A 25,747-nucleotide genomic window follows, 5' to 3' on the forward strand; every position below is an offset into this window, starting at 1 on the left:
TGTAGCAGGCATGGTCACGGGAAAGGATCTCTCGGGCACTGAATACAGAAGGAAGGAATTTATTTCAGCTGGTAGCTTGGTGGCATAGGTGCCTAACAGCCAAACTCATCTAACAAAGGGAGGTTCAGCCTTTATATAGGTTTATACTTTAGATGTTACACGTGGAAGAATCTTAGGTTCATAGTTTTAGGACTCACCTGTGAAAAGGTTTCTGTTTACAGTTTCAGGAATCACATATGAAAGGGTTCCAGTTTAGTTTTAGGACTCACATATGAAAAGGTTTCTGGTTTGATCTTGTTCTAAGTAAAAATAGTGCCTTCTCCATAGTACCTTCTAGAGAGTTTCCCCAAGGCCTAGCTTGTTGTTTTCAGGAAGGAGATTCAGGAGGCTCCAGCTGGTCTGCTCTCTCTTCTATTGAGATGCACAGTGGATGACAGAGGGGGAGGGAATGCCAGATGCCTGGGTCTTCCTCCTAACTTGACCTCCCAAAGTTTTAGGAATTACAGGTGTGAGCTTGCAGCCAAGCTCTATATTTAGCCCTTTAATCTCCCTTGGTTGTGTATGCTTTCTCCTGTGTTGCTTACTTTTTAATCTTCATTCATGAATTTCTAAAATTTAAAAAATTATTTCTTGACCTCTATCAGTACTCTTTTTCATATTGTCCTGTTTCTTATTTTTGTTTCTCCTTCACACTTTGTTACTTTATTAAGACATAATTCACAGCCGGGTGCGGTGGCTCACGCCTGTAATCCCAGCACTTTGGGAGGCTGAGGTGGGTGGATCACGAGGTCAAGAGATCGAGACCATCCTGGTCAACATGGTGAAACCCCGTCTACTAAAAATACAAAAAATTAGCTGGGCATGGTGGCGCGTGCCTGTAATCCCAGCTACTCAGGAGGCTGAGGCAGGAGAATTGCTTGAACTCAGGAGGCGGAGGTTGCGGTGAGCCGAGATCGCGCCACTGCACTCCAGCCTGGGTAACTAGAGTGAAACTCCGTCTCAGAAAAAAAAAAAAAAAAGAAAGAAAAAAAAAGACATAATTCACATATCAAACAATTCACCCTTTTAAAGTGTAGAATTCCATTATTTTTAGTATATGTACAGACTTATGCAACCATCCCCAAATCAATTTTAGAACATTTTCATCATCCCAAAAAGAACCCCATAGCCAAGATTGGCTACTCAAAACATTTGTCCTATGCAACCATTAATTCATTTTCTGTTTCTATAGATCTGCCTTTTCTGGACATTTCATATAAGTAGACCGGCTTTCCTTTAGTGTATTTTTAAGGTTCATCCATGTTGTAGCATGTATTAGGTTTGTGCAAAAGTTAACTGCAATTACTTTGCCAAGGTTGAAGATGTGCTGGTTCCTGTGACAGCCTCAGAAACTCCTGACATGTGCCCCAGGTGGTCAGGGCACAGCTTAGTTTTATACATTTTAGGGAGATGTGAGTTATCAGTCAATACACAACATACAATATACAATATGTGGTCAAAAATAACTGCAATTACTTTTGCATGAAGCTATTATCAGTAACACTCCTTTTCATTGCTAAATAACAGACCATTGTATAGATATGCCATATTTATCTGTTGACATTTTGTCTGTTTCCATTTTTTAGTTATAAATAATGCTGCTATAAACTTTCATGTACAAGTTTTTATGTGAACATGCATTTTCAGTTCTCTTGAGCATACACTTGAGTGAAATTAGGCTGGAAACAGCAGTTCATGCCTGTAATTTCAACACTTTGGGAGGCCACGGTGGGCAGATCACTTGAGGTCAGGAGTTTGAGACCAGCCTGGCCAACACAGTGAAACCTCATCTCTACTCAAAATACATAAATTAGCCAGGTGTGGTGGCATGCACCTGTAATTCTAGTTACCTGGGAGGCTGAGTCAGGAGAATTGCTTGAACCTGGGAGGCCAAGGATCAAGCCACTGCACTCCAGCCTGGGCAACAGAGCAAAACTCCATCTCAAAAAAAAAAAAAAAAAAGAAAAGAAAGAAAGAAAGAAAAAATGAAAAAGAAAAAAAAAGTGAAATTATTGGGCTAATAACTATGTATGACTTTCTGAGAGGCTGCCAAACTCTTTTATAAAGTGGTTGAAGAAATTTACAATCCTAAAACAATGCATGAGGGTTCCAATTTTCACACATCCTTGCCAACACTTGCCTGCCTTTTTTATTATAATCATCCTAGCTGCTGCAAAGTGGGATGCCATTTTTGTCTGGATTTACATTTCCCTGATGGTTAATGATTTGAGCATTTTTTCATGCACTTATTGGCCGATTGTCCATTTCCTTTGGGAAGATTCTTTACTCATTTTTAAAATTGGGTGTTCGTATTCTTCTTATTGGGTTGAAAGAATTCTCTACATATTCTGGATACATTTCATCAGATATATGATTTGCAAATATTTTTCCAATTCTGAGTTATTATTTTAATCTGATGGTGTCAATTACAGCAAAAACATTTTTACATTTGACGTTCATCTATTTTTTTCTTTTGACCTGAGCTTTTGACGTCACATCAAGAAGCCTTGTGTAACCCAAAGTTGTGAAGATTTACTCTTAGATTTTTGAAGTTTTGTAGTTTTAATTCTTATATTTAGGTGTTTGATACATTTAGAGTTTTTTGTATATCACATAAAGCAGGGGTCAGTTTTTACTTGTCCCAAAGCCATTTGTTGAAGAGACTATTCTTTCCCATTTGAATTGTCTTGGCACTTTTGCCAAATATCAACTGACCACAAAACACAACGGATTATTTCTGACTTTTAATTCTATTTATCTTTATGCCTGTCTTATAATTGCTGTTTTGCTCTAAGTTTTAATATGAGTGTGTGAGTTCTCCAAATATGTTCTTTCTCAAGGTTATTTTGGCTACTCTGGGTCCACATAAATTTGAAGATCAACTGATCAATTTTTGCAAAAAGGTATCTGGGAGTGGGGGTTTTTGTTTTTTTGAATTCGTTGGATCTGCAGATTAACTTGGCCAGGGGCAGCATTACAATCTTAAGATTCAATAACAAGTCTCTGACTTATAAAATAAAGCTTTGCATTTTTTTTTTAACTTAAGATCATTGAAAAATGAAAAAAAAAATTATTGAGACAGTCTTGTTCTGTTGACCATGCTGGAGTACAGTGGTGCAATCATAGTTCACTGTAGCCTCAAACTCCTGGGCTCAAATGATCCTCCTGCCTCAGCCTCTAGAGTAATTATGACTACAGTTGCATGCCACCACATCTGGCTAATTTTTTTGAATTTTTTTGTAGAGATGAGAGTCTCACTACATTGCCCATGCTGGTTTTGAATTCCTGGCCTCAAGCACCCAAAGTGCTGGGATTACAGGAGTAAGCCACGGCTGGGCCAATGGGTTTTCTTATACACAATGAGTAGCTTTTTTGTTTTCAAGATTTTTTTCTTTCATTGTTTTTACTACAGTTTTGGTATGGACCTATCTCTGTTATCTTACAATTTGATATTCTTGGATTAATGTCTTCATCAAATACTGGATTTTCAAGCATAATTTCTTCCAATAGTTTGCTAAATCTTTCTACTGTGAACACAAATCTACTGTGGAGCTTCTCTAATGAATTTTTCATTATAGTTGCTTTACTTTTGAACTCTAGAATTTCAATTTGGCCCTTTTAAATTCCTTTGTTGATATTCTCTGTGTGATGGAATATTGTAAGCATACCTTCCTTTACCTCCGGCAGTTTCATTTAGATTTTTTGGAACACACTTATGAACACTTTGAAGTTTTTATCTGCTTCCAACCTATTGAACCTCTCAGTTTCTTTCTTTCTTTTTTTTTGAGACAGAGTTTCGCTCTTGTTACCCAGGCTGGAGTGCAATGGCGCAATCTCGGCTCACCGCCACCTCCGCCTCCTGGGTTCAGGCAATTCTCCTGCCTCAGCCTCCTGAATAGCTGGGATTACAGGCACATGCCACCACGCCCAGCTAATTTTTTTGTATTTTTAGTAGAGACGGGGTTTCACCATGTTGACCAGGATGGTCTCGATCTCTTGACCTCGTGATCCACCCGCCTCGGCCTCCCAAAGTGCTGGGATTACAGGCTTGAGCCACCGCGCCCGGCCAGAACCTCTCAGTTTCTTTTGATTGCTTTTTCCCTCCTTGTATGGATTAATTTCCTGTTCTTCTGCATGTCTTGTAATTTGTTGTTGAGAACTGGATATTTTAGATACTATATCACAGCAGCTCTGGACACTAATTTCCCTTTAACCCCTACCCTCCAGTGCATTTTTTGTTTTAGTTTCTTGGCTGATTTCAGTTAAATCCACTTACCCTGAAGTATGCAGCCTCTGATGTTCCTCCTCACAGTACAGTCTGAGCGTGTGCAGTCACCATGACTACTCCCTCTAGCCCCAAGGACAGTGGTTTGGATAGGGCTCTCTTTTACCTTTTCCTGATCTTTCTGGAAAGGTTCTAGTTAGTTAGAACCTCTTTTGTTACCACATCCTACTATTAGCACCCACTAATTTACTAGCTAACCACTCTATTGTTTTCATTTTTTAGAGAGAAAAATGACATTTTTTAGGTCTATGTTGCCCAGGCTGGTCTTGTACTCCTGGCTTCTAGTGGTCCTCCTGCCTCCATGTTCCAAAATGCTGGCATTACAGGAAAGAGCTACCATACCTGGCCACTCTATTGTTTCTCACAGTGCTCTGGGGCACAAGTCACTGAACAGTTTAATTAAGTTCAGGCCCCTGTAGAGTAGCCTTGAGGCTTGTTCTAACCCTAGGACTATTAACAGCTGCCTTTTTTTTTTTTTTTTTTAGATAGGGTCTCACTCCATCATCCAAGCTAGAGTGAAATGGTGTAATCTTGGCTCACTACAACCTCTACCTCCTGGATTTAAGCGATTCCCGTGCTTCAGCCTCTCGAGTAGCTGGAATTAAAGGGATGTGCCACCATGAATGGCTAAATTTTAAATTTTTAGTAGAGATAAGATTTCACCAGGTTGGCAAGGCTGGTCTTAAACTCCTGAAGTGATCTGCTCACCTTGGCCTCCCAAAGTGCAAGGATTACAGGTGTGAGCCACCATGCCAGGTTCTTTCTCTTATTTGTTGAGCTTGTTGACATTCCCTTTTGATTGTTGCCATCAGAGAGCTATCAGTCTGCTCTTAATAGTCCCCGTTCCCAGATCTATTGTATTTGGTGGCACCCTTCACTTGAACATCTTCCCTCATTCTGCTCTAAATAGTCCCTTTAGGGAGTGTTAAGGAGGTGTTTTTATGACTTGCCATTTCCAATGGACAAAACCTCTCTTCTGCTGCTCCAGAGCTAGGGATGGGGACAGTAGCCTGCTTTTCTAGGAGTTATACCCACAGTCTACAAGGGGTAAAAGGGTGATACAGCTCTTGGTTTCCTCCAAGTGCATCTTCTTACATGGAACCATCACCCTATATAAAAGTAAAGAGCTTTCATCCTATGAGTAAGCTGGGGCAAAAGCAACTGAGGCCCAGTATTCTCAGTCTGCTATTCCTGGGGTAGATTTTCTGTGCCATAAGTGGGGACTAGGTGGAGGAAGGAGTGCCCTAAATCTGTTGGCTACTTTTGCTTGCAAAAGGGCTTCTGCAACACAGAGCTTGGGGGAATGAGGCATGCTAGTAACGTATTCTTCCAGAGGAGAAACTGTAGTCCAGGATTGGGAACTGCAGAGAGGGAATGGGGTCATGGCTCAAATGCCACAGAGTCCCTATTCTTACTAAGATTTAGTAGACTTGAAAAAATGTTTTTGTTGGATGTATGCTTTTATGACAATTTCCACATAAACTTAAACTTCCAGTTACAAGTATTTTATTGAGCACAGACAGTGGAGTTCCTTATGCTGTTATTTCAAAAGTGTTTCCTGGTTTCTTTTTAATCAATGTTTAAAATACAAGCAATCAGGACCCTTTAAATAAGGCAGTATGTTCACAACCCAAAATAGTTTTCTGCTGGCATCAGTTGATTCAACATCAACATGCAATGTCCAGAATAACCAGTTCTTTAATAGCTATTTAAATATATTCCAGAAGTGAAGTGTTTATAATTCATTTACAAGTGCAGTATTGCACCAGTAAATGTTACTTGACCTGTTGTATAAATAATGCCAATTAGTCCTGGAATCGTTTTTGAATTTCTAACTCTGTAGATCAAAAACACAATTGTGAATGGTATAAAGGTGTATGAATCCTATTGTGATAAAGTCCATCTCAAAAATAGAGAATCCAGCCCCGTCCCAGATAATTTTAGAACGGAGAAGTTTTCCTCAACTTCAACATCATGGCCACACAGAAAATGGTAAAGATACCTTTCAGTGTGATAAACTGTATAAAACTCGAGAATATGAGTATTTAGATGACTAATGTATAGACATTAATAGAATTTAGAAAACACATTTAAATCTGAAGCAGAAGAAAAAAGACAATTTACAAAGAATTAATGAGCTCTAATCATCATCAGAGTCTGAATCATACTTCTTTCCTCGGATAGTTTTCTTTTCCAGCTTTGTGAAGTTTGTTCCAAATTTCTTTTGGCTCTGAAATGGTGGCTCCATTAAATTTCCACTAAAAATTAAAAAAAAAAATAGAAAAAGCATTTTATTCTTTATGATTTAGTACTAGCATGCTAAATTGCACAAAAATCTATCTTTGTTTCCTTCCTGTAAACATATAGAATAAAATTTCTTTAAAATGCTGGTGTCAGGGAAGAGGTATAATGCTTATATTGATGGTTAATAGCCTTAATCCTTATTTTGTACTATTAAATTTGTTTTAGATCAATACTATTTTCCTTTCTGAGACAGGGTCTCACTCTGTGGCCCAGGCTGAAGTGCAGTAGCGTGATCACGGCTCACTGCAACCTCTACTTCCTGGACTCAAGCAATCCTCCCACCTCAGCCTCCTGAGCAGCTGGGACTACAGGCATGTGCCACCATGCTAAGCTACTTTTTACATTTTTTGTAGTGATGACATCTCACTATATTGCCCACACTGGTCTTGAACCCTTAGGCTCAAGCGATCCTCCTGCTTTGGCATCCCAAAGTGCTGGGATAATAGGTGTGAGCCAGTACACCAGACCTATTTTCCTTTTTATCATTCATTATGAATTAACATTTGGTTAAAATAGTGCTCATCTGTCACCAGAAATGAGAGAAACCATGGCAAACTTCCTGATACGATGCATCACTTCCATAGCATGCCTGTCAAAAATCGATAATCTGAATCCAATCTTGAGGAAATATAAGACAAAACCAAACTGGGAGATGTTCTCCAAAATAAACAGTTTGTACTCTTCAAAAACATCAGTCTTAAGAACCAAAGAATAACAATGGTAACTAAAGCTATAATAACTAAACCTGCTGCATTTTTGGTATGAAGGACAATACTGAGACAATGATAACATTTGAAATAAGAGCTGTAAATTACACAGTAATTCCAGTTTTAATAATTGTACTGTGGTTACGTAAGGAAATGTTCTTAGGAAATACATATGGAAGTCTTGACGGGGTGAAGGATGTAGCAAACCACCATGGCACGTGTATACCTATGTAACAAACCTGCATACCTATGTAACAAACCTGTATGTTCTGCACATGTACCTCAAAACTTAAAGTATAATCAATAAGTTAAAGATAATAAAATAAAAATAAAATTTTTTTTTAAAGTGGAAAAAAAAAAAGGAAAATGTTCTTCGGAAATACATATGGAAGTCTTTAGGAGTAAAGGGACACTGTATCCACAACTTTTACTCAAATGGTCCCCCAAATGCTTCAACATTATCTATACAGACAATGATAAAACAAACATAAAATGTTTAAAATTGGGTAATATGGGCAAAGACAAGAGGGGAGGGAAATGAGGACTCTCTGTACTAGTTTGCAGGGGTTTGTTTCTACTAGTTTTTTGTAGAGATGAGGTCTCATCTCACTATGTTGCCCAGATTGGTCTCAAACACCTGGCCTCAAGCCATTCTGCCAACCTCAGCCTCTCACAGTGCTGGGATTACAGAATTGAGCCACCCCGGCTGTATACAATTTGTTTAAGGTTTAAAATTACTTCAAAATATAACTTTATTTAATAATCATGAGTATTTATGTTAATATTAAGAAAATGAAACCAATTTCTACAACATAGGAATGATTTCGGCATGTCTAGGAGAGTCAGAGAAAAGAGGGGAGGGAAATGGGGCAGAGAGAAAAAAGTGAGAACCTTCTACTTCTGGAAAGACACCATGACTCTGGAATGACTGCACAGTTTTACCTGTTACTTTTGCAAATCAAGAAAAGGCAAAAAAGACAAGATGATATGCTCTGATTTGTGGAATTAGATAAATTATTTGTCTGAAGAAGTAGACAGAGAAATGAAAGTTGGATTTTGGATTGTTTTCAAACTAAAACTGTTCTTCATAGCAAGTAATATAAGTTAGGCACAGAAACCTTTTTGTATTTATCAGCTTCTATAAGTAAAACAGAAATATCTAAGTTAAAAATCTAGTATTTTAAAATGTAACTTTCTTTGCAATAGTGTGTTTTTAACTTTTATTTTATCAAAGAGAATCCCTTAAGTCAGTGTCCATTTGAGTAATCTGGCTTAAATTAGGGAACAGTCAACTAGAGATTGCCATTTTAAGTTTCCAGATTAATACAAAATTAGTTTCAATAGCATATGTTAAGCTGAAAACTTTTATAGTCAGAAGTACTGTGAGATTCAGTTTTATCTGTAAATCTGATTTTGCTGTAAAATCATACTAATAATAGATGCTTTAAGAAATATGCTTTTTGCCGGGCGTGGTGGCTCACGCCTGTAATCCCAGCACTTTGGGAGGCAGAGGCGGGTGGATCACGAGGTCAAGAGATTGAGACCATTCTGGTCAACATGGTGAAACCCCGTCTCTATTAAAAATACAAAAATTAGCTGGGCATGGTGGTGCATGCCTGTAGTCCCAGCTACTTGGGAGGCTGAGGCAGGAGAATTGCTTGAACCCAGGAGGTGGACATTGCGGTGAGCCGAGATCGCGCCACTGCACTCCAGCCTGGGTAACAAGAACGAAACTCCGTCTCAAAAAAAAAAGAAATATGCTTTTCCTTTGAGAAACTTTCTGTAACTTAGCCGAAAGGTCTTAATTTCATAAAATAAATGTTACAATACCAAAGTCCTCTGTAAAAATAACAACTATATATGATCTAAAATCAGTATGATCGTTTGTTAAAAGTTACCTGTAATTAAGAATGTCGGAACAACCGAGCCTCCATTCTAAAGTTTCTGTGGTGAAGTCATCTGTATTTCCTAGGTCAGTAAACCCAACAACATAATCTTGTGTTTTCCCGTCTTTTACCAGTGCTAGTGTGGGAATGACTTTGATACGCAGTCTCTCACAAAGGAAAGGTGCTTTTTCCACATTCAGCTTCAAAAATTTGGTCTCGAGGTGTTTCTTGGACAGTATCATCAGATGTCTGTCTAGTATTTTACACCTGTACATAACCATATAGAAAATTATAAGCCAGAACCACAAATCTCTTTTTTCCAAAATAAATGTCATTAAGGCAAATCTAATAATTATATAGTTTTTCTGTTGAGTCTCACAACATGGCAGCCAACCTACAGGTGTGTTAGATGACCTCAGTTCCAGATCAAAGGTTAGGGGCCTGATTATGACATGGGAAAACAGCCTGTAAGATTCTAGAAAGTCAGATTTGCATTAATGATATTATCTTTTAAAATATTAAATATATGCATAAAGGACGTTGTCCTATCTCATTCAGGAAAACCTGAGAAGGGACAAACTGAAACTTCACAGAACTCAGAAGAAACTTACAAGAATCAGAAATGCACACATGGTGCCATATTTGGAAGTCATGAAGAAAAACTGAACAGCATCACTGAGAAAAACCTCCTTACTCCTAAATATGAAACTCTGTCAGTAAGAAGCACATTAAGACTAAGAGTTACTAATAATATTTAAATAAATTTGGCCATTATCCTTTTAGGGAATTAAAAAATACTCGTAGTAACTTTTATTACGCCATCTTCCAATGAAGAGGGAAAGAGAAGTAAGATTTTCTTGGCCAGGCACAGTGGCTCACGTCTGTAATCTCAGCACTTTGGGCGGCTGAGGCGGGCGGATCACTTGAGGTCAGGAGTTTGAGACCAGCCTAGCCAACATGGTGAAGCCCTGTCTCAACTAAAAATTTTAAAAATCAGCTGCGTATGCTGGTGTGTGCCTGTAATCCCAGCTACTTGGCAGCCTGAGGTAGGAGAACTGCTTGAACCTGGGAGGCAGAGGCTGCAGTGAGCTGAGATTGTGCCATTGCACCCCAACCCGGGCAACATAGTAAGAATCCATCTCAAAAAACAAAACAAACAAACAAAAAAGTGACATCTTCTTTACATTAAAATTTATTTTCTGGCCTGATGCAGTGGCTCACACCTCTAATCCCAGTATTTTTGAGAGGCTGAGGTGGGGGGAATCACTTGAGGCCAAGAGTTCAAGACCAGCCTGGTCCATATGGCGAAACCCTAACTCTACTAAAAATATAAAACTTAGCTGGGTGTTATGTTGGGCACCTGTAATCACAGCTACATGGGAGGCTGAGGCACGAGAATCATTCTGACCTGGGAGGTGGAGGTTACAGTGAGCTAAGATTGCGCCACTGCGCTCCAGACTGGGCAACAGAGACTCTGTCTCAAAAAAAAATTCACTTTCAACTGGCCAATTCATGACTGTTTCTAAAACAGACTGCTGCAATAATCTTTTAGACTAGTGGTTCTTAACCCTAGATGTTCATTATGATCAACTTTTATTTATTTATTTATTTATTTTTGAGTTGGAGTCTTACTCTGTCATCCCGGCTAGAGTGCAGTGGCGTAATCTCGGCTTACTGCAACCTTCCCTTCCTGAGTTCAATCGATTCTCCTGTCTCAGCCTCCCAAGTAACTGGGTTACAGGCACCCATTGCCATGCTTGGCTAATTTTTGTATTTTTAGTAGAGACAGGGTTTTACCATAGTGGTCAGGCTGGTATCGAACTGCTGACCTCAGGTGATCCACCTGCTTCAGCTTCCCAAAGTGCTGGGATTACAGGTGTGAGCCACCATGCCCCGCCAGGAACTTATTTTAAATAAGTCTATAATTATACCATTTGTCGACCAATTTCTAAAAATTCAAAAGCAACAGTCATTGTATAAATAGCTATAGGCCTTTATGTACATTTAAAAATAACTAAACAAGCATAATTAGATTGTTTATAACACAAAGGATAAAAGCTTGAGATGACGGATACTCCATTTACCCTGAAGTGATTATTACACATTGCATGCCTGAGTTAAAATATCTCATGAATCCCATATTTACCTACTATTGGCCACAATAATTAGAAATTAAAAAAATAGCAGTAGGCTGGGTTCAAATCTCTCTCTGTTTCATCATTTAGTATCTGAGTGATATTAGGTGAGTCATTTATTTTCTCCAAGCCTTGGTTTCCACACATGAAATGAGTGCCCCTGAAGATTATTGTGACTGTTCCAGGGATAATATTCACAAAAGCATTCCACCTACTATGTATGAGGAACTTTGCTAATATATAAAGTTAACTGGATGATTTTGATTTCAATTTTTCAGTTCTGTTTGAAGGTGAGAACTCCTGGTGATGCACTGTTTATACATCCATCAAATGTGTTTACTGACCACATACTATGTGTCAGGTAGTTGCTTTAGGGCTATGATTCCATAGCACAGTGGGCCACAATACAGGCAAATGCTCTGCCTCTACAAAACCAACAATTTAGTTGGGTAAGACATAGAAAAAACAAGTGAGCCTGGGTGCCGTGGCTCACGCCTGTAATCCCAACACTTTGGGAGGCCAAGATGGGTGGATCACCTGAGGTCAGGAGTTTGAGACCAGCCTGGCCAACATGGCAAAACTCCGTCTCTAGTAAAAATACAAAAATTAGCCGGGCATGGTGGCAGGTGCCTGTAGTCCTGGCTACTTGGGAGGCTGAGGCAGGAGAATCCCTTGAACCTAGGAAGTGGAGGTTGCAGTGAGTTGAGATCCTGCCATTGCACTTCAGCCTGGGCGACCATGTAAGACCCCATCTCTAAACAACAACAACAAAAAAACCGAAAAAACCAAAATAACAACCCCCCCTCCAAAAAAATAAAACCCAAAACCAAACAAAAAAAAAGTGGACAAATAATATTTTATATACCAGCATATTTACATATCACCTCATCATATTTGTGAAAGGTTGGCATCTTGACGAATGTGTGGCAATGGGAGATGGTTGTGTACCACAAGGGCAGAGGGTTTCTCTGATACCCTTCTGCCTGCCTAATCCCTTCTCTCCCTGTTCCTCACAAGAGGTATTACCATCTCAATATTTTCTTTCATTTTTATTCTCTTAGTCAATGAATCCCAGCAATCAGTTCTTGAAAGGTGTCAACTAACAATGAAGCTATTGGGTTGTAAGGTCAAGAAAAAGGGACAGGCAGGCCACAGAAATGAGAAAGACAGCAGGGCTGACACCACAGTGAGTGCCAGAGGCGCTAGAGCACACTGCTTGTCACTACAGTTTCAGCTCTGCTATTATAGTTTTCTGAGTTTTTTAAAAAACAATTCTGAATGTGAACATTTTCAAAAGGGTTTAACTCTCAATTTTTAAGTGTTGGTAACTAATCAAATCTGTGGGCAAAACCACAAAGGCTTGGGTCCTTTCGTTTAAGACATAACCTCTTCTGGGAAGGTATTAGTATTTCATAAGGGATTTGCCTCCTTAGAGAGATTTGGAGACCTAGGGTGGTCTAAGAAAAATCACTTCTCCTTCTAGCCAAGACTGGCAGTCTGAACTCTGCTTTGGTGAAAGGTTTGGCCAAGCCACTGTCTGTCTATCACAGTTGTTAGCTGAGAAGGACTGAGTGAAAGAACAGACTCTCAACAGCTGTTCCTGGTTCCCAACATTGTGGCTGATCACAATACTAGATGGAAATAATTATTGTCATGATGATAAGAATTTTAAGTGTACATTTCTAAGACTTTTTAGAGTTAGCTAGTGAAAATATAATTCAAAAATATAGCTATTTATATGGGAATACTTTCAATAATATTCATTTATATTTTTGCATGTAACTGTTAAGTTACTCTTCAAAATAACAATTGCTTAACTTTTCTTTCTCTCTCTCTCTCTCCCTCTTTTTTTCTGAGATGGAGTCTTACTCTATTGCCTGAGCTGGAGTGCAATGTCATAACCTTGGCTAACTGCAACCTCCATCTCCCAGGTTCAAGCAACTGCCCCACCTCAGCCGCCCCAGTATCTGGGACTACAGGTGCTTGCCACCACACCTGGCTAATTTTGTAGTTTCGCCATGTTGGCCAGGCTGGTCTTGAACTCCTGACTTCAAGTGATCCACCTGCCTTGGGCTTCTGAAGTGCTGGGATTGCAGGCTTTAGCCACTGGGCCCAGACTGCCTAACTTAATACTAAATAACATATGAGAAAGTACAATGAAACAACTTTTTTCTTTTAGTTTTCTTCATTTCTCTATTAAGCCAGCATATCTCTATCCAAACAGCTGATTGTGTATGTTTTTTTTTTTTTCTTTAGAAAAAGTTCATTGTGTTTCTTTGAGAAAAAGTCACGAATGGAAACCAAGTTACCTGAATGTGGAGTCTCTGTAGAAATGGCAAACCACTTTTTTACTCTCCTTGACTTCTTGAAAAAAGTCTCTTTCACTAGGGATTTCTCTGTATTCCCCGTGTCCTTTAGAAAGCCATTCCTAATTTGGAGAGAAGCAAAACATTACACATGTGAAATATCTCTTTCAGCACCACTTGACATTTTAAGTGTCTAAATCACCATTGTATTTTGTGATGCATTTTTTTAAGTGTTTTTTATTGTTGAGAAGGGATCTCGCTACAGTTGGCCAGGATGGAGTGTGGTGGCACGCTCATAGCTCGCTGCAGCCTCGACCTCCTAGGCTCAAGAGATCCTCCTATCTCATCTCCCAAGGAGTTGGGACCATTGGCACAGGCCACACCATGCCTGGCTAATTTATTTTTCTTTTTTGGTAGAGATTGGGTTTTACTATATTGCCCACGCTGGACTCAAATGTCTATGTCCAAGCAATCCTCCCACCTTGTCCTCCAAAAGTGCTAGGATTACAAGCATGAGCCACTGTGCCTGGCTGAAGTCAATTTTATCTTACAGAGAAATGAATTCCTTTTAGCAGTCTACTTTCCTGTTTCTACTGTCAATGCAAAACTAGTCTATGGGCAGTGACTGTCTCCACAGCATGGCCTGGGTTCAAGACAATTACCTGTCTTGGTAACTGAAAGTATTTGTTTTTCTCATAACCTCAAAAATAAGAATTTAGACTTGAGAGACTCAGAATGTAAATGTCCACTTAACTTTATCCATGTATTCTTAAACTACTAAAATCAGAAATATTTGATCCAAGTTACTACAAGTCTTTTAAAAATAATGCTCATGAGGCCGGGCAAGGTGGCTCATGCCTATAATCCCACCACTTTGGGAGGCCAAGGCGGCTGGATCACCTGAAGTCAGGAGTTTGAGACTAGCATGGCCAACGTGGCAAAACCCTGTCTCTATTAAAAAACATGCAAGAAATTAGCTGGCCGTGGTGGTAGGTGCCTATAATCCCAGCCACTAGGGAGGCTGACGCAGGAGAATTGTTTGAACCCAGGTGATAGAGGTTGCAGTGAGTTCTGATCGCACCACTGCCTGGGCAACAGAGCGACTGTGTCTCAAAAATAAATAAAAAGAAAAAGAAAAAAGTAAAAAATAAAATTAATGCTTATGAGATAAAGCCTTCTCTTGGGGACAGAAGGAGGTTACTGCAGCTGTGAAGGGCAAGAGCCCTGTCTGCTTTTGATAACCACCTTAGAAATGTTTAAAAAGCATCTGCACCTGTACTCATTGTTAGGAAGGTCTTCTCACAATGAACTGCAATATATTCGTAACTCTGGTCTGTGGCTTCCAGCTTGAACAAAGATTAAAGTTTTAATCTTTTTCCCATGTTGGCCCTTCAGACATCACACATTGCCTAAGTCTTCCCTTCTCCACACTGAACACTTCCAGTTCCTTTCAACCATTCTCATATGAAAAGATTTCTAGAATTCCTACTCTTCCGGGATATGATCTAAACACACTCATGTCTTCTTAAAACGTGACAGACGTCTCAATCCAGCCCTCTAGAAGGAGGTCCAACCAAAGAGCCAGAAAGGCCATCTCCCTTCCTCCTCTGGATGTCAATGAACATGGCCCAGACTGTAAAAACTGTGGTGTCCAAATCACATCCGCTTATGTTGAACTGACATGCATAGGAGACCCTGATATTTTCTTTGACATATGAAGTTTCATGACTGCTTTTGCAATTTACCAATGACATGTGCCCTTAAAAAGTATTTGTTAGGCTGGGTGCTGTGGCTCACATCTGTCATCTCAGCACTTTGGGAGGCTGAGGCAGGAGGATCACTTGAGGACAGGAATTTAAGACCAGCCTGGGCAACGTGGTGAAACCCCATCTCAACAAAAAATACAAAAATTAACCTGGTGTGTTGGCACACGCCTGTAATCGCAGCTCCTCTGGGGGCTGAAGCACAAAAATCGCTTGAACCCTGAAGGCAGAGGTTGTAGTGAGCTGAGATCACACCACTGCACTCCAGCCTGGGTGACTGAGCAAGACCCTTCTCAAAAAAAAAAAAAAAAAAAGCATTTGTCTTTTACAAAACTGCTATTTCTAGGCCGGGTGTGGTGGTTCACCGCCTGAGGTCAGGAGTTCAAGACCAGCCTGGCCAACATGGGGAAACCTGTCTCTACTAATAATACAAAAATGAGCGGGGCTTGGTGGTAGATGCCTGTAATCCCAGCTACTAGGGAGGCTGAGGCAGAAGACTTTCTTGAGCCTAGGAGGTGGAGGTTGCAGTGAGCCAAGATTGTACCACTGCACTCCAGCCGGGTGACAGAGCAAGACTCTGTCTAAAAAAAAAAAAAAAAAAAAAGTGGCTATTTCTTTTCATTATTTATTCTCAAGTGTTTAATCAAGAGGCTGAAGACCTGAAACTGTCCTGGCTTTTTTGAGGGAGGATGTGCTCATTCTGAACCCCTACCAATGTTCAGGGCCTCTACTGACATATTCACCACACCCCTGTGCTCTTAGCATAGCCCTTTATGGACAGGCTGTGCTCCTAAGGTACTTGCAGAACAGAATGAGGCAGGACGGGCCTACCTGAGGCATGGCAGCTGGGCAGCACCTGGCTCTCAGTGGCCATCACCCAAGCCTCTGCTTAACTCCTCCTATTTCTTACCTTATTCCTCTGCTCCTTATCTATGTGCGCCAGCTCTAGTTAAGAGCAGGAGGGTGCTTGGCTGAGAGAATATAGGTTCACCTAGGCCTATTAAGTGCTGAGTATAAGTCACTGCATACACTGATCTCGCCAATATCATCATAGATCAAAAAATCAAAATTACTGTATGATCTAATTACTGTATAATCTCTTATAAAAAGAGTATCCATACAAATCACTAGGATTCTTGCCTACTTCCAGAAGACATTTTGATAAAAAAAGATCTATTAAAATGCAATGAAAATTCTAAAATAAGACCCTCTAAATTACTCCATGACAAATTCATTTTAAATTGACTTATACATTAATAATAAAAAAAGGCCTATATTCAGCCTCCCTAACTTAGTTGGTTTTAACCATAAATGTTCAGAACACTGTTTTGAATTGCCAAAAAGTTCTTTTAAGACGTATGTTCATCACTGCAAATCCGGTGAATTCATAGTCTCTCTATAAAAATATCCTCGTTATGAATAATTATTTTCAGTTGCACATTAGCAATTAGTAGCGTACTTAAATGTAATCATGAAATATGAGTTTGTGGCAGCACCTAAACATATATTACCTTAAATTTCAATAATTCATCCTCTGCATACTAATTATCAGCCCTATACTATGAAAAGCAGCCAACTGGGCCTGGTGCAGAGTAGCTCACACCTGTAATGCCAGCACTTTGGGAGGCTAAGGCAGGAGAATCATCTGAGGTCAGAGTTTGAGACCAGCCTGACCAACATGGTGAAATCTCATCTCTCCTAAAATACAAAAATTGGCTGGGTGTAGTGGCAGGCACCTGTAATCTCAGCTACTTGGGAGTCCGTGGCAGGAGAATCACTTGAACCCAGGACATGGAGCCTGCAGTGAGCTGAGATTATGCCACTGTACTACATCCTGGGTAACAGAGCAAGACTCCCTCTCAAAAAAAAGAAAAAGAAAAAAGAAAAGCAACCTATTTTCTAAAATAGGGTACAAGTAAAAGCCATGTAACATACTCTATTTTAGAAAACTCAAAATATAGAAATTTGGACTCACTCATAAAAGGTTATTTCCTTTTGTAGTAACTCCTCTAAACATATCGACTGTTCTAAACATGAGCGTGCAAACATATCAAAGTCATGCTAAAGTAACACAAACAAAACTCCCTCTCTTTTTGGGGGGGACTGGGTCTAGCTCTATTGTTGAGGCTGGAGGGCAGTGGCACAACCTTGGTTCAATGCAACCTCCACTTCCTGGGTTCAAGCAATTCTCCTGCCTCAGCCTCCCAAGTAGCTGAGACTACAGGCACACATCACCACATCTGGTTAATTTTTGTATTTTTAGTAGAGACAGGGTTTCACCACATTGGCCAGGCAGGTCTTGAACTCCCAAACCTCAGGTTATCCGCCTACCTTGGCCTCTCAAAGTGTTGTGATTACAGACTTGAAAGCCACCACACCTGGCCAAAACTCCCTATTTCATCATAAAAGTTAAGCCTCACGTTTTAGTCAGTCAACTGAAAATGAACCAGAGTTGCCGATAATGTATTTCCAGGTAACCCAACGGAAATATGTTTTAATCAAAATTCAATTTACAGAATTTGGCTAGATATGGTGGTTCATGCCTGTAATCCCAGCAGTTTGGGAGGCCGAGGCAGGAGGATCACTTGAGGTCAGGAGTTTAAGAGCAGCCTGGCCGATACGGTGAAACTCTGTCTCTACTAAAAATACAAAAATCAGCCAGGCTTGGTGGCGTGCACTTGTAGTCCCAGCTACTTGGGAGGCTGAGGCAGAACTGCTTGAACCCGGGAAGCAGAGGCTGCATTGGGCTGAGGTATCACCACTGCATTGCAGCCTGGGTGTCACAGTGAGACTATCACAAAAAGAAGAAAAAAAATTCAATTTACAGGATTTAATCCATTGGTTTCAAAAAGAGTTTACAACTCTGCATTTATTCTATACGAACATTCTAAGAGGCAACAAGGATAGAGCTGTGGCCACCTTTCTTTGTTACAAAGCATGCATTCTTTTGAATATGCCACATAAATACTTCATTGGAAATGCCTGAAATAATTTTTTCAACATACATTGACTTAATAGCTCTTATCTCACGTGTGTTATCTCATTTGCTTTGAAAATACCTAAATTGTGATAGGCTTTAATATTACCTGAAATGGAAACCTATGACTCCCTAGCCCTCCATTCAACCAAACAAATTCAAGCTCAGAAAAACGATCTTGGGCAGATCTTTCTTTTACTTGACTGTAGATTAATACAGAGATTGGGCTAATTTTGAATGTGTCTTCAAAACATATTTTTTCTGGGAAATTTTTTTAACAGTAATAGGTACTATGAAATCCAAAATCCAAAATCCCTAAAAACAAAGATCGAAATGCAAGTACTACAGCACATGTATATATAAGTTGTTAAGCGCATACTGTTATAGCAATTTCAGAAAGCAGGGCAGAGAGGTTACTTGTTTCTGCTGTTGAGCTTTCCTTAGTGCCTCAAGTCTCTTTTCTTTAAGGCGTTCCAATTCATCATCATCCATCTGATCCAGTTTCTGAATTTCAGAATCCAAATGTTCTTCCACTAGTTTGGTAGTCTGAAGCAGCTGATTCTCCAGGACTTTGGAAAACATGTCAACAGACGCATCAGCTTCCATTCTTCCAAATGGTACAGAGTTCAGCCTGGGTGCTGGGGAGAAGATTTATAAAGTACATTTTAAAAAATGAAAACAATAAGCAAGCTTTTCTTTATCATCTTCAAAAATTCTGGTGAGTGTATAATGTGAACTCTAAGGAGTATTCTAATGACATCCAAGCATTTGATATTGGGCTTAAGAATTTTTATGTTTTTAAATTTAATTTTCAATAGGTTCCAATCACACCACTCAAAAACAACTTACAGCAAATTTAGGGTGCTTCTGATTTAGCATGTGTTTTACTATACTAAAGGAAGGACAAGTCTTTAAGACCATCACCAAACCACAGAGAAATGAGTTGTGAAGTTATACCTAGTAATATACACTGACACTCAGGGTTCTTTATCAAAGGAAAAGAGAAATCAGAAACAACTGAGAACAATAGGAAGGTACAGCTACTGAGGTTTTACACATAAATATATATATTAAACTTTACTTAAACAGACACAGAGTAGAGTTGACTAAAACACAGGTTTTTTTCACCGTCGCTGCCTAAATGAGTTTCATTTAACTCCTAAAACGTCTCATTACCATTTATGTAAAGAACAGTGCCTGGTGTTCCCTAAGCATTAATGTCCATTCCTGTTCTACTACTACCTAACAAAAAAAATCGATGAGGCTGAAAAATTAACATTGGTTTCCATTTACTGACAGTGTTCTTAACTTTGATGTGGAACACTCCAAATACTTAAAAAAAAATTTTTCCCCATCATCACTCCTCTGTGCAAAATAAGTTTCAAAATATAACTAATCCAGATTAGAAAGAAAGACCTATCACAATTAGAATTGTGCATCACTTCACAATGAGAATACATTCCAGGCTGGGTGCCGTGGCTCACACCTGTAATCTCAGCACACGGGGAAGCCAAGCTGGGCAGATTGCTTGAGTTCAGGAGTCTGAGACCAGCCTGGGAAACATGGTAAAACCCCGTCTCTACTAAAAATAGAAAAATTAGCGGGCACGGTGGTGTGAGCCTGTAGCCCAGCTACTAGGGAGGCTGAGATGGGAGGAGGATAGCTTGAGACCAGGAGGCCAAGGTTGCAGTGGGCTGAGATCACACCATTTCCACTCCATCCTGGGCCACAGAGCTAGATCCTGTCTCAAAAAACAAAAAAACAAAAACCCATAAAACAATGGGAATACATTCTGAGAAATGTGTCATTAGGTGATTTTGATGTTATTCAAACATCATAGACCATATTTACACAAACCCAGAAGGTACAGCCTGCTATACACCTAGGTTATACCATACAGCCTATTACTCCTAGGCTACAAATCTGTACAGCATGTCACTGTACTGAATACTGTAGGCAACTGTAACATAATGGCATTTGTGTATCTAAATATAGAAAAGGTACAATAAAATACAGTATTATAATCTCGTAAAACTGAAATGTCCTTATGTGGCACATGATTATATGTTTTAAAAGAAATGGAGTATTTTCTACCAGCAATTAGTACAAACTTTTACTAATTTTAAAAGAAATGGGAGTATTTTGTACCAACAATTAGAGTGCAATTTTATGTGTATCTCAGGGTTATTACCCCAGAAATAATTTATAATTTGTCTATCAAAGCAGGAGGCTGTTGCATGTCAATAAACTATGATACGTTTGCAAATACTACTGAAGCACCCAAAACTTCTTAACAGACTGTCATTCACTCCGATTCTGACACAGATCCTGACCCACACAGGCCCTCTATAAACGCTGAGCTGAAGAGAAATATTCTTGCAAACTTCAATTCTGATTCCTTTTTCTTTACAGGAAAAGCATTTGAAAAGCATACTTGATTTCATCTTCGTATCGCCACAGAACACAAAAGGTACTCAGTAAACATGTGTTTAACGTTGAATGAACATTTGCCTCGCTTCTGTTCAAATTAAAGTTTGAAAAGTATTTGAGTTTAAAAAACCAATTGTAAGTTCCTTGTAAGTGCTATAAAATTGGAAAGGTGCTGTATTTCAAATACAGCAAAAGATTTCCACACTTCCTACTGCCCAAGGAAAATATCAGTAGGACTGTGAACCTCAGGGAGAGGGCTGGAAGGAGAAGAAAATAAGTTACTGAACTGCACATTAGAACCTGTGCTCCAGAGGTAAGCACAGAGGATGCTTATCCCTGAAATTTTAAAGGATGAGGCCAGAATTTAATTCTGGGATAACTGGAAACAGAAGCGATTAAGAGCAGCTATTCTGGGTGTAGGTGTTGGTGGTTAGAGCATTGAGAACGGGGTAAGTAGACCATGCAACAACCCCGTTAGCTTTTTATTTTTTATTATTTTTTTATGGTTTGACTAAAGTCCTAAAATTTCTTAATTTTTATTCTGATTTTTCTTGCCATGTTAGTTAATATTATGATGCCCCCAAATTTTCTAGAATTATTTTTATTTTTATTTTTTATTGCATTTTAGGTTTTGGGGTACATGTGATGAACATGCAAGATTGTTGCATAGGTACACACATAGCAGTGTGGTTTGCTGCCTTCCGTCCCCTCACCTGTATCTGTCATTTCTCCCCATGCTATCTCTTCCCACCTCCCCACCCCCGCCCCTCCCCCATTTCCCCCCAACGGTCCCCAGTGTGTAGTGCTCCCCTCCCTGTGTCCATGTGTTCTCATTGTTCAACACCCGCCTATGAGTGAGAATATACGGTGTTTGATTTTCTGCTCATGTCAGTTTGCTGAGAATGATGGTTTCCAGGTTCATCCATGTCCCTACAAAGGGCGTGAACTCATCGTTTTTGATGGCTGCGTAATATTCCATGGTGTATATGTACCACATTTTCCCTATCCAGTCTATCATCGTTGGGCATTTGGGTTGGTTCCAGGTCTTTGCTATTGTAAACAGTGCTGCAATGAACATTCTTGTGCACGTGTCCTTGTAGTAGAATGATTTATAATCCTTTGGATATATACCCAGTAATGGGATTGCTGGGTCAAATGGGATTTCTATTTTTAGGTCATTGAGGAATTGCCACACTGTCTTCCACAATGGTTGAATTAATTTACATTCCCACCAACAGTAGCTTTTTATTCTTCAAACCACAGCCTCTGATTCTTCCTTTTTACTACTCCGCTGGAAAGGTGGGACACCGCGCGTCCTCAAATTCCCTAGTCATTTCCTGGACATCCTTACAGATGTCTGCCCAAACAACAAAGGGGCCTGATCCCTAACCGCACCCCTGTACCTCCCCAACGGCATCCAGCTCCAGGAAAGACGGGGGAGGGCACATTCCCGGCGGCCCCAACTTCAACGCCTCCTCGTGCGCACGCGCAAGAGCCTCCGCCAGGACACCAACACCGGTGCCGGGGCCTCGCCCCTCCCCCGCCCCGGATGTGGAGCAGCGTAGTGTCCACCAGCACCGGGACGTGGTGCTCGGATTTTTCTCATTACCCGCTGCCTCACCTGAGCTCTCGGTGATGCCTGAGAAGTGAGAAAGCAGCAGTTTCAAAAGAGAGGTCCACTCTAGCTTTAGCCTTGCAGTAGCTGCCGGCGGCTCCAAACCGGCCGTCACTTCCGCCTCCGTCTAGGCTACGGACCTCGCGCGATATCACCTTGGACGCCGGAGGAAGGGGCGGATGGCGAGCAGTTCTGCGCGTGCGTCTCCCGCCCTGCAGCCCGAAACCCGAGGTTTTCGGCCCTTGCTTTTCTCCGGCACACGGCCGAACTGGAAGGCCGCAAGGCATGCTGGGAGTTGCAGTTTTTTAGTGCGCAGGCTGGCGTGGCCGGACTTTTCTCAGGACGGTGCTTCAGAACTCACGGTCCAGTGCGCGAGACTGGAAATGAGACAGCTGCGCTCCTGCTCAGCAGTGACGCTCGAACTGCGTTTTCCGTTCCTTTGAATGAACATTTTTCTTTTTCTTAAAGTCGAGGCATAAACATATAGCACAATTGACTACTGCATAGTTAAAACCCAAAATATCACTGTCCAGATCCCGATATAGAACATTTTCCACTACTCGTGTAGGTTCCCTCTTGCCTCCCCTAAACACAGGAATTTTTAGAACTTGCTGTCGCTTTGAGGGTAAAAATGAAGACCTATGTTAGGGATTTGATCGGGTGGTCCTGTTCTATGTTTTGTTCAGTGACTGTACATAATGCACAATGCACGGATGTTACTGAGAAGTCCCTATTTTGTCCTGGCTTTGTCTATCTCGCAAACCCCAGAGGACTCATTATTGGTTCGTTGTGGTTCTTTACTGAACTTCGTACAGCTGAGAATACACAGATACAAAGGGAAGCCCAAGGCCTACGCCCGAACCGAAGCGTGCGTTCCCCAGTCGGGAGAGGGCTGGGCTGGGGGAACTGACAGCTTCATTGTCCACCTCCGGGTTCTAGAATCTGGAACCCGCGCGGTCGTCGGCTTGTGGCGGACGCTTTGCGGGGAGGGGGCGCTCGGGCTCCTGCCTGGCCGGCGGGTCAACCGGAGACGCTCTACCCGAAGCGCAGCTCTCGATGAGCCGCGCCCTGCGTCCTCACGCCGAGGCGACGGGGCGATGCGCTTGCGCACTGAGAATTCACACCATATGTGCCCTGTTCCAGTGCGCGGGTCTGTGGAGAGCCGGGTGCGAGCGGCGGCAGCACTTGGGGAAAGGAGCTGAGCGGAGACCAAAGTGAGCCGGGAGACAGTGCGTCTGTGAGAGACCGAATACAGGGGCGAGCGCCAGCTGACAAGCCATGGGGAAGAAACAGAAAAACAAGAGCGAAGACAGGTAGCTAAGGGTTGGGTCCGTACGGCGGCGGCCGCCGTGGCTCGGTGGGGTGCGCGGGTCTCGCCGGGCGCGGGGTTGGATCAGGGTCCGGGCTCGCCACCACTCTCTTGCGGCACCGGGCCTGGGCCCAGAGTGGGCGGCGCGGGCTCACGGCCCCGGGCCCGGCGGGCACTTAGGGCCTCAGCGGCGGGCGGGTCCTCCCGGCCAAGCCTCGGTCCGGTAGCTACCCTTTTCCCGGCCTGAGGAGCGGGACAGTCATTTGAGGGTTCCCGGCCGCGCGGGGAGGGTCGGACGGCTTCGCCAGCGTGGCCCAGGCCAGTGCGAGCTTTTTTTCGCGCTACTCTTGGCGAGGGTCGGGAAGTTCTTTCTGAGCTTTTTGTACCTGTGAGTACTTGGGAAAGAAAGCAGCTTGCATGTGAAGTACGGCCAGGTTTCTCTACTCGCGGGCTCAGGTGTGTTAGAGTTATGGGGAGGTGTTTAGCAGTTCGCTCTCAACTTAATCTGATTTGGATACAGTTCTCATTTATTTGAGGACTGATCGTCCAGCCTCCATGCTTTTCGCTTTCCTTCTTCCGGCCTGTCTCTTTCGGTCGTTTCTTTGCTCTCTAGCCCTCCCCTAAGAAAGGAAGGGAAGCAGACGAAACAAACCGGGGTCGCTCCTTTCTAACCTCCTAAAATGCTCTGGGGTGGGAGGGTAAGGGTGTACGCGAGTTACTTACCTAGAGATTTTTGAGACATTTCTGTGTGTCACATTCGATTGAGTTCTGAACTCTTATGATTGAAAGTTCACTTCCTGGGAGTGAACAACATCTGTTACTTTTCACGTTCGTACACTACCCACCAAACTTAAATACGAGGCGGAGAGTAAGGTAAATTAAAAAACAAAACTAATGCTAGTTCGTCAGTCTGACTCAAAACAGATGAGTGGTCTTGAAGTTAAGTTTACTAATTATAAGTTGAAATCCTGGATCGTTTTCTCACCTAGCGTTTGACTAGCTTATGAGTAGAATTAAAAGACAAGAGTCTTGTATTTCAGTTTTAGGTCGATTGGAGGAAGTTAATTGGTTTGGAGAATAGAATTATTGTTAATCAAACCACACGAATGAGAAAAAAGGATTACGGGTGATGTAGTGGAACACAAATTTCTGTATTTTTGATGCATAGAGTACTTTTTTCCTTGCCGAGAGAAATGTTCAGCTGCATCTAGAAAATAAATGAATATAATAAACCTTTATGTATTAATTACCTGGATTCAACCATTGTTAACACATGGCCTATTTTTGTTTCATCCCACCTACTAGATTTTTTTTTTTTTTTTCGAGACGGAGTTTCGCTCTTGTTGCCCAGGCTAGTGCAAAGGCGCGATCTGAGCTCACTGCAACCTCCGCCTCCTGGGTTCAAGCGATTCTCCTGCCTCAGCCTCCCAAGTAGCTGGATTACAGGCATGCGCCACCATGTCCGGTTAATTTTGTATTTTTAGTAGAGAGGTTACTCTGTTGGTCAGGCTCGAACTCCCGACCTCAGGTCATCTGCCCCTCTCGGCCTCCCAAACTGTTGGGATTACAGATATGAGCCACTGCGCCGGCCCCCACCTACTAGATATTTTAAAGCAAATCTCCCTCGCTCTTCATTTGTAAATCCATCAAGTAAATCTGTAAGAAATATTAACAGTGATTCTTAAACATTAACAAGTAGTCAGTTTTCTAATTTCCCTGATTCTTACTACGTTTTTAAAAAAATTTTTTCGTTTGGTTTAGGATTACACAGATGTGTTCTTTAGATTTAAAATTACATATATATGTGTTTTTATTTAGTTTTGTTTTTTGGAGATGGAGGGGCAGTCTCACTATGTTGCTCTGACTGGTCTTGAACGCCTGGCCAGTGATCTTCCCACCTCAGCCTCCCTAGTAGCTGGGATTACAGGCGTTATATGTTACCCTACTTCCACTTTTTACTTTCCAGGCTTTTTCACAGTGGAAGAAAGCGA

At 41.2% G+C, this 25,747-nt stretch overlaps 2 protein-coding genes across 4 annotated transcripts in view; one reads left to right on the forward strand and one right to left on the reverse strand.

Annotated features, from left to right (window-relative positions):
- Positions 1-5,813: 5,813 nt before the first annotated feature.
- TXNDC9 (thioredoxin domain containing 9) lies at positions 5,814-22,606 on the reverse strand. Its single transcript, XM_003941306.3, has 5 exons — positions 22,454-22,606; positions 18,820-19,040; positions 13,666-13,784; positions 9,234-9,488; positions 5,814-6,582 (listed from the first exon to the last, which is right to left on the reverse strand). The coding sequence occupies exons 2-5, from the start codon at positions 19,006-19,008 to the stop codon at positions 6,465-6,467; spliced, it is 681 nt and encodes a 226-aa protein (XP_003941355.1). The 5' UTR covers positions 19,009-19,040; positions 22,454-22,606; the 3' UTR covers positions 5,814-6,464.
- Positions 22,607-23,541: 935 nt separating this feature from the next.
- EIF5B (eukaryotic translation initiation factor 5B) overlaps positions 23,542-25,747 on the forward strand; it is a 67,678-nt gene continuing 65,472 nt past the window's right edge. For all 3 annotated transcript variants that reach the window (XM_010352066.2, XM_010352067.2, XM_039463611.2), the window contains exon 1: positions 23,542-23,760. In XM_010352066.2, coding sequence (XP_010350368.1) covers positions 23,726-23,760 — 35 coding nt within the window. In that variant the 5' untranslated portion in view covers positions 23,542-23,725. The remainder of the gene's footprint in view (positions 23,761-25,747) is intronic.

This window comes from Saimiri boliviensis, chromosome 1, assembly GCF_048565385.1.
Source record: "Saimiri boliviensis isolate mSaiBol1 chromosome 1, mSaiBol1.pri, whole genome shotgun sequence".
Lineage (NCBI taxonomy): Eukaryota > Metazoa > Chordata > Mammalia > Primates > Cebidae > Saimiri > Saimiri boliviensis.

Coding starts and splice junctions, on each gene's coding strand:
- TXNDC9 (XM_003941306.3), bottom strand. CDS start 19,008: ATGGAAGCTGATGCGTCTGTTGACATGTTTTCCAAAGTCCTGGAGAAT. Junction 13,785..18,819: donor AAGCTCAACAGCAGAAACAA/GTAACCTCTCTG, acceptor TCTCCAAATTAG/GAATGGCTTTCTAAAGGACA. Junction 9,489..13,665: donor TACAGAGACTCCACATTCAG/GTAACTTGGTTT, acceptor GGTTATGTACAG/GTGTAAAATACTAGACAGAC.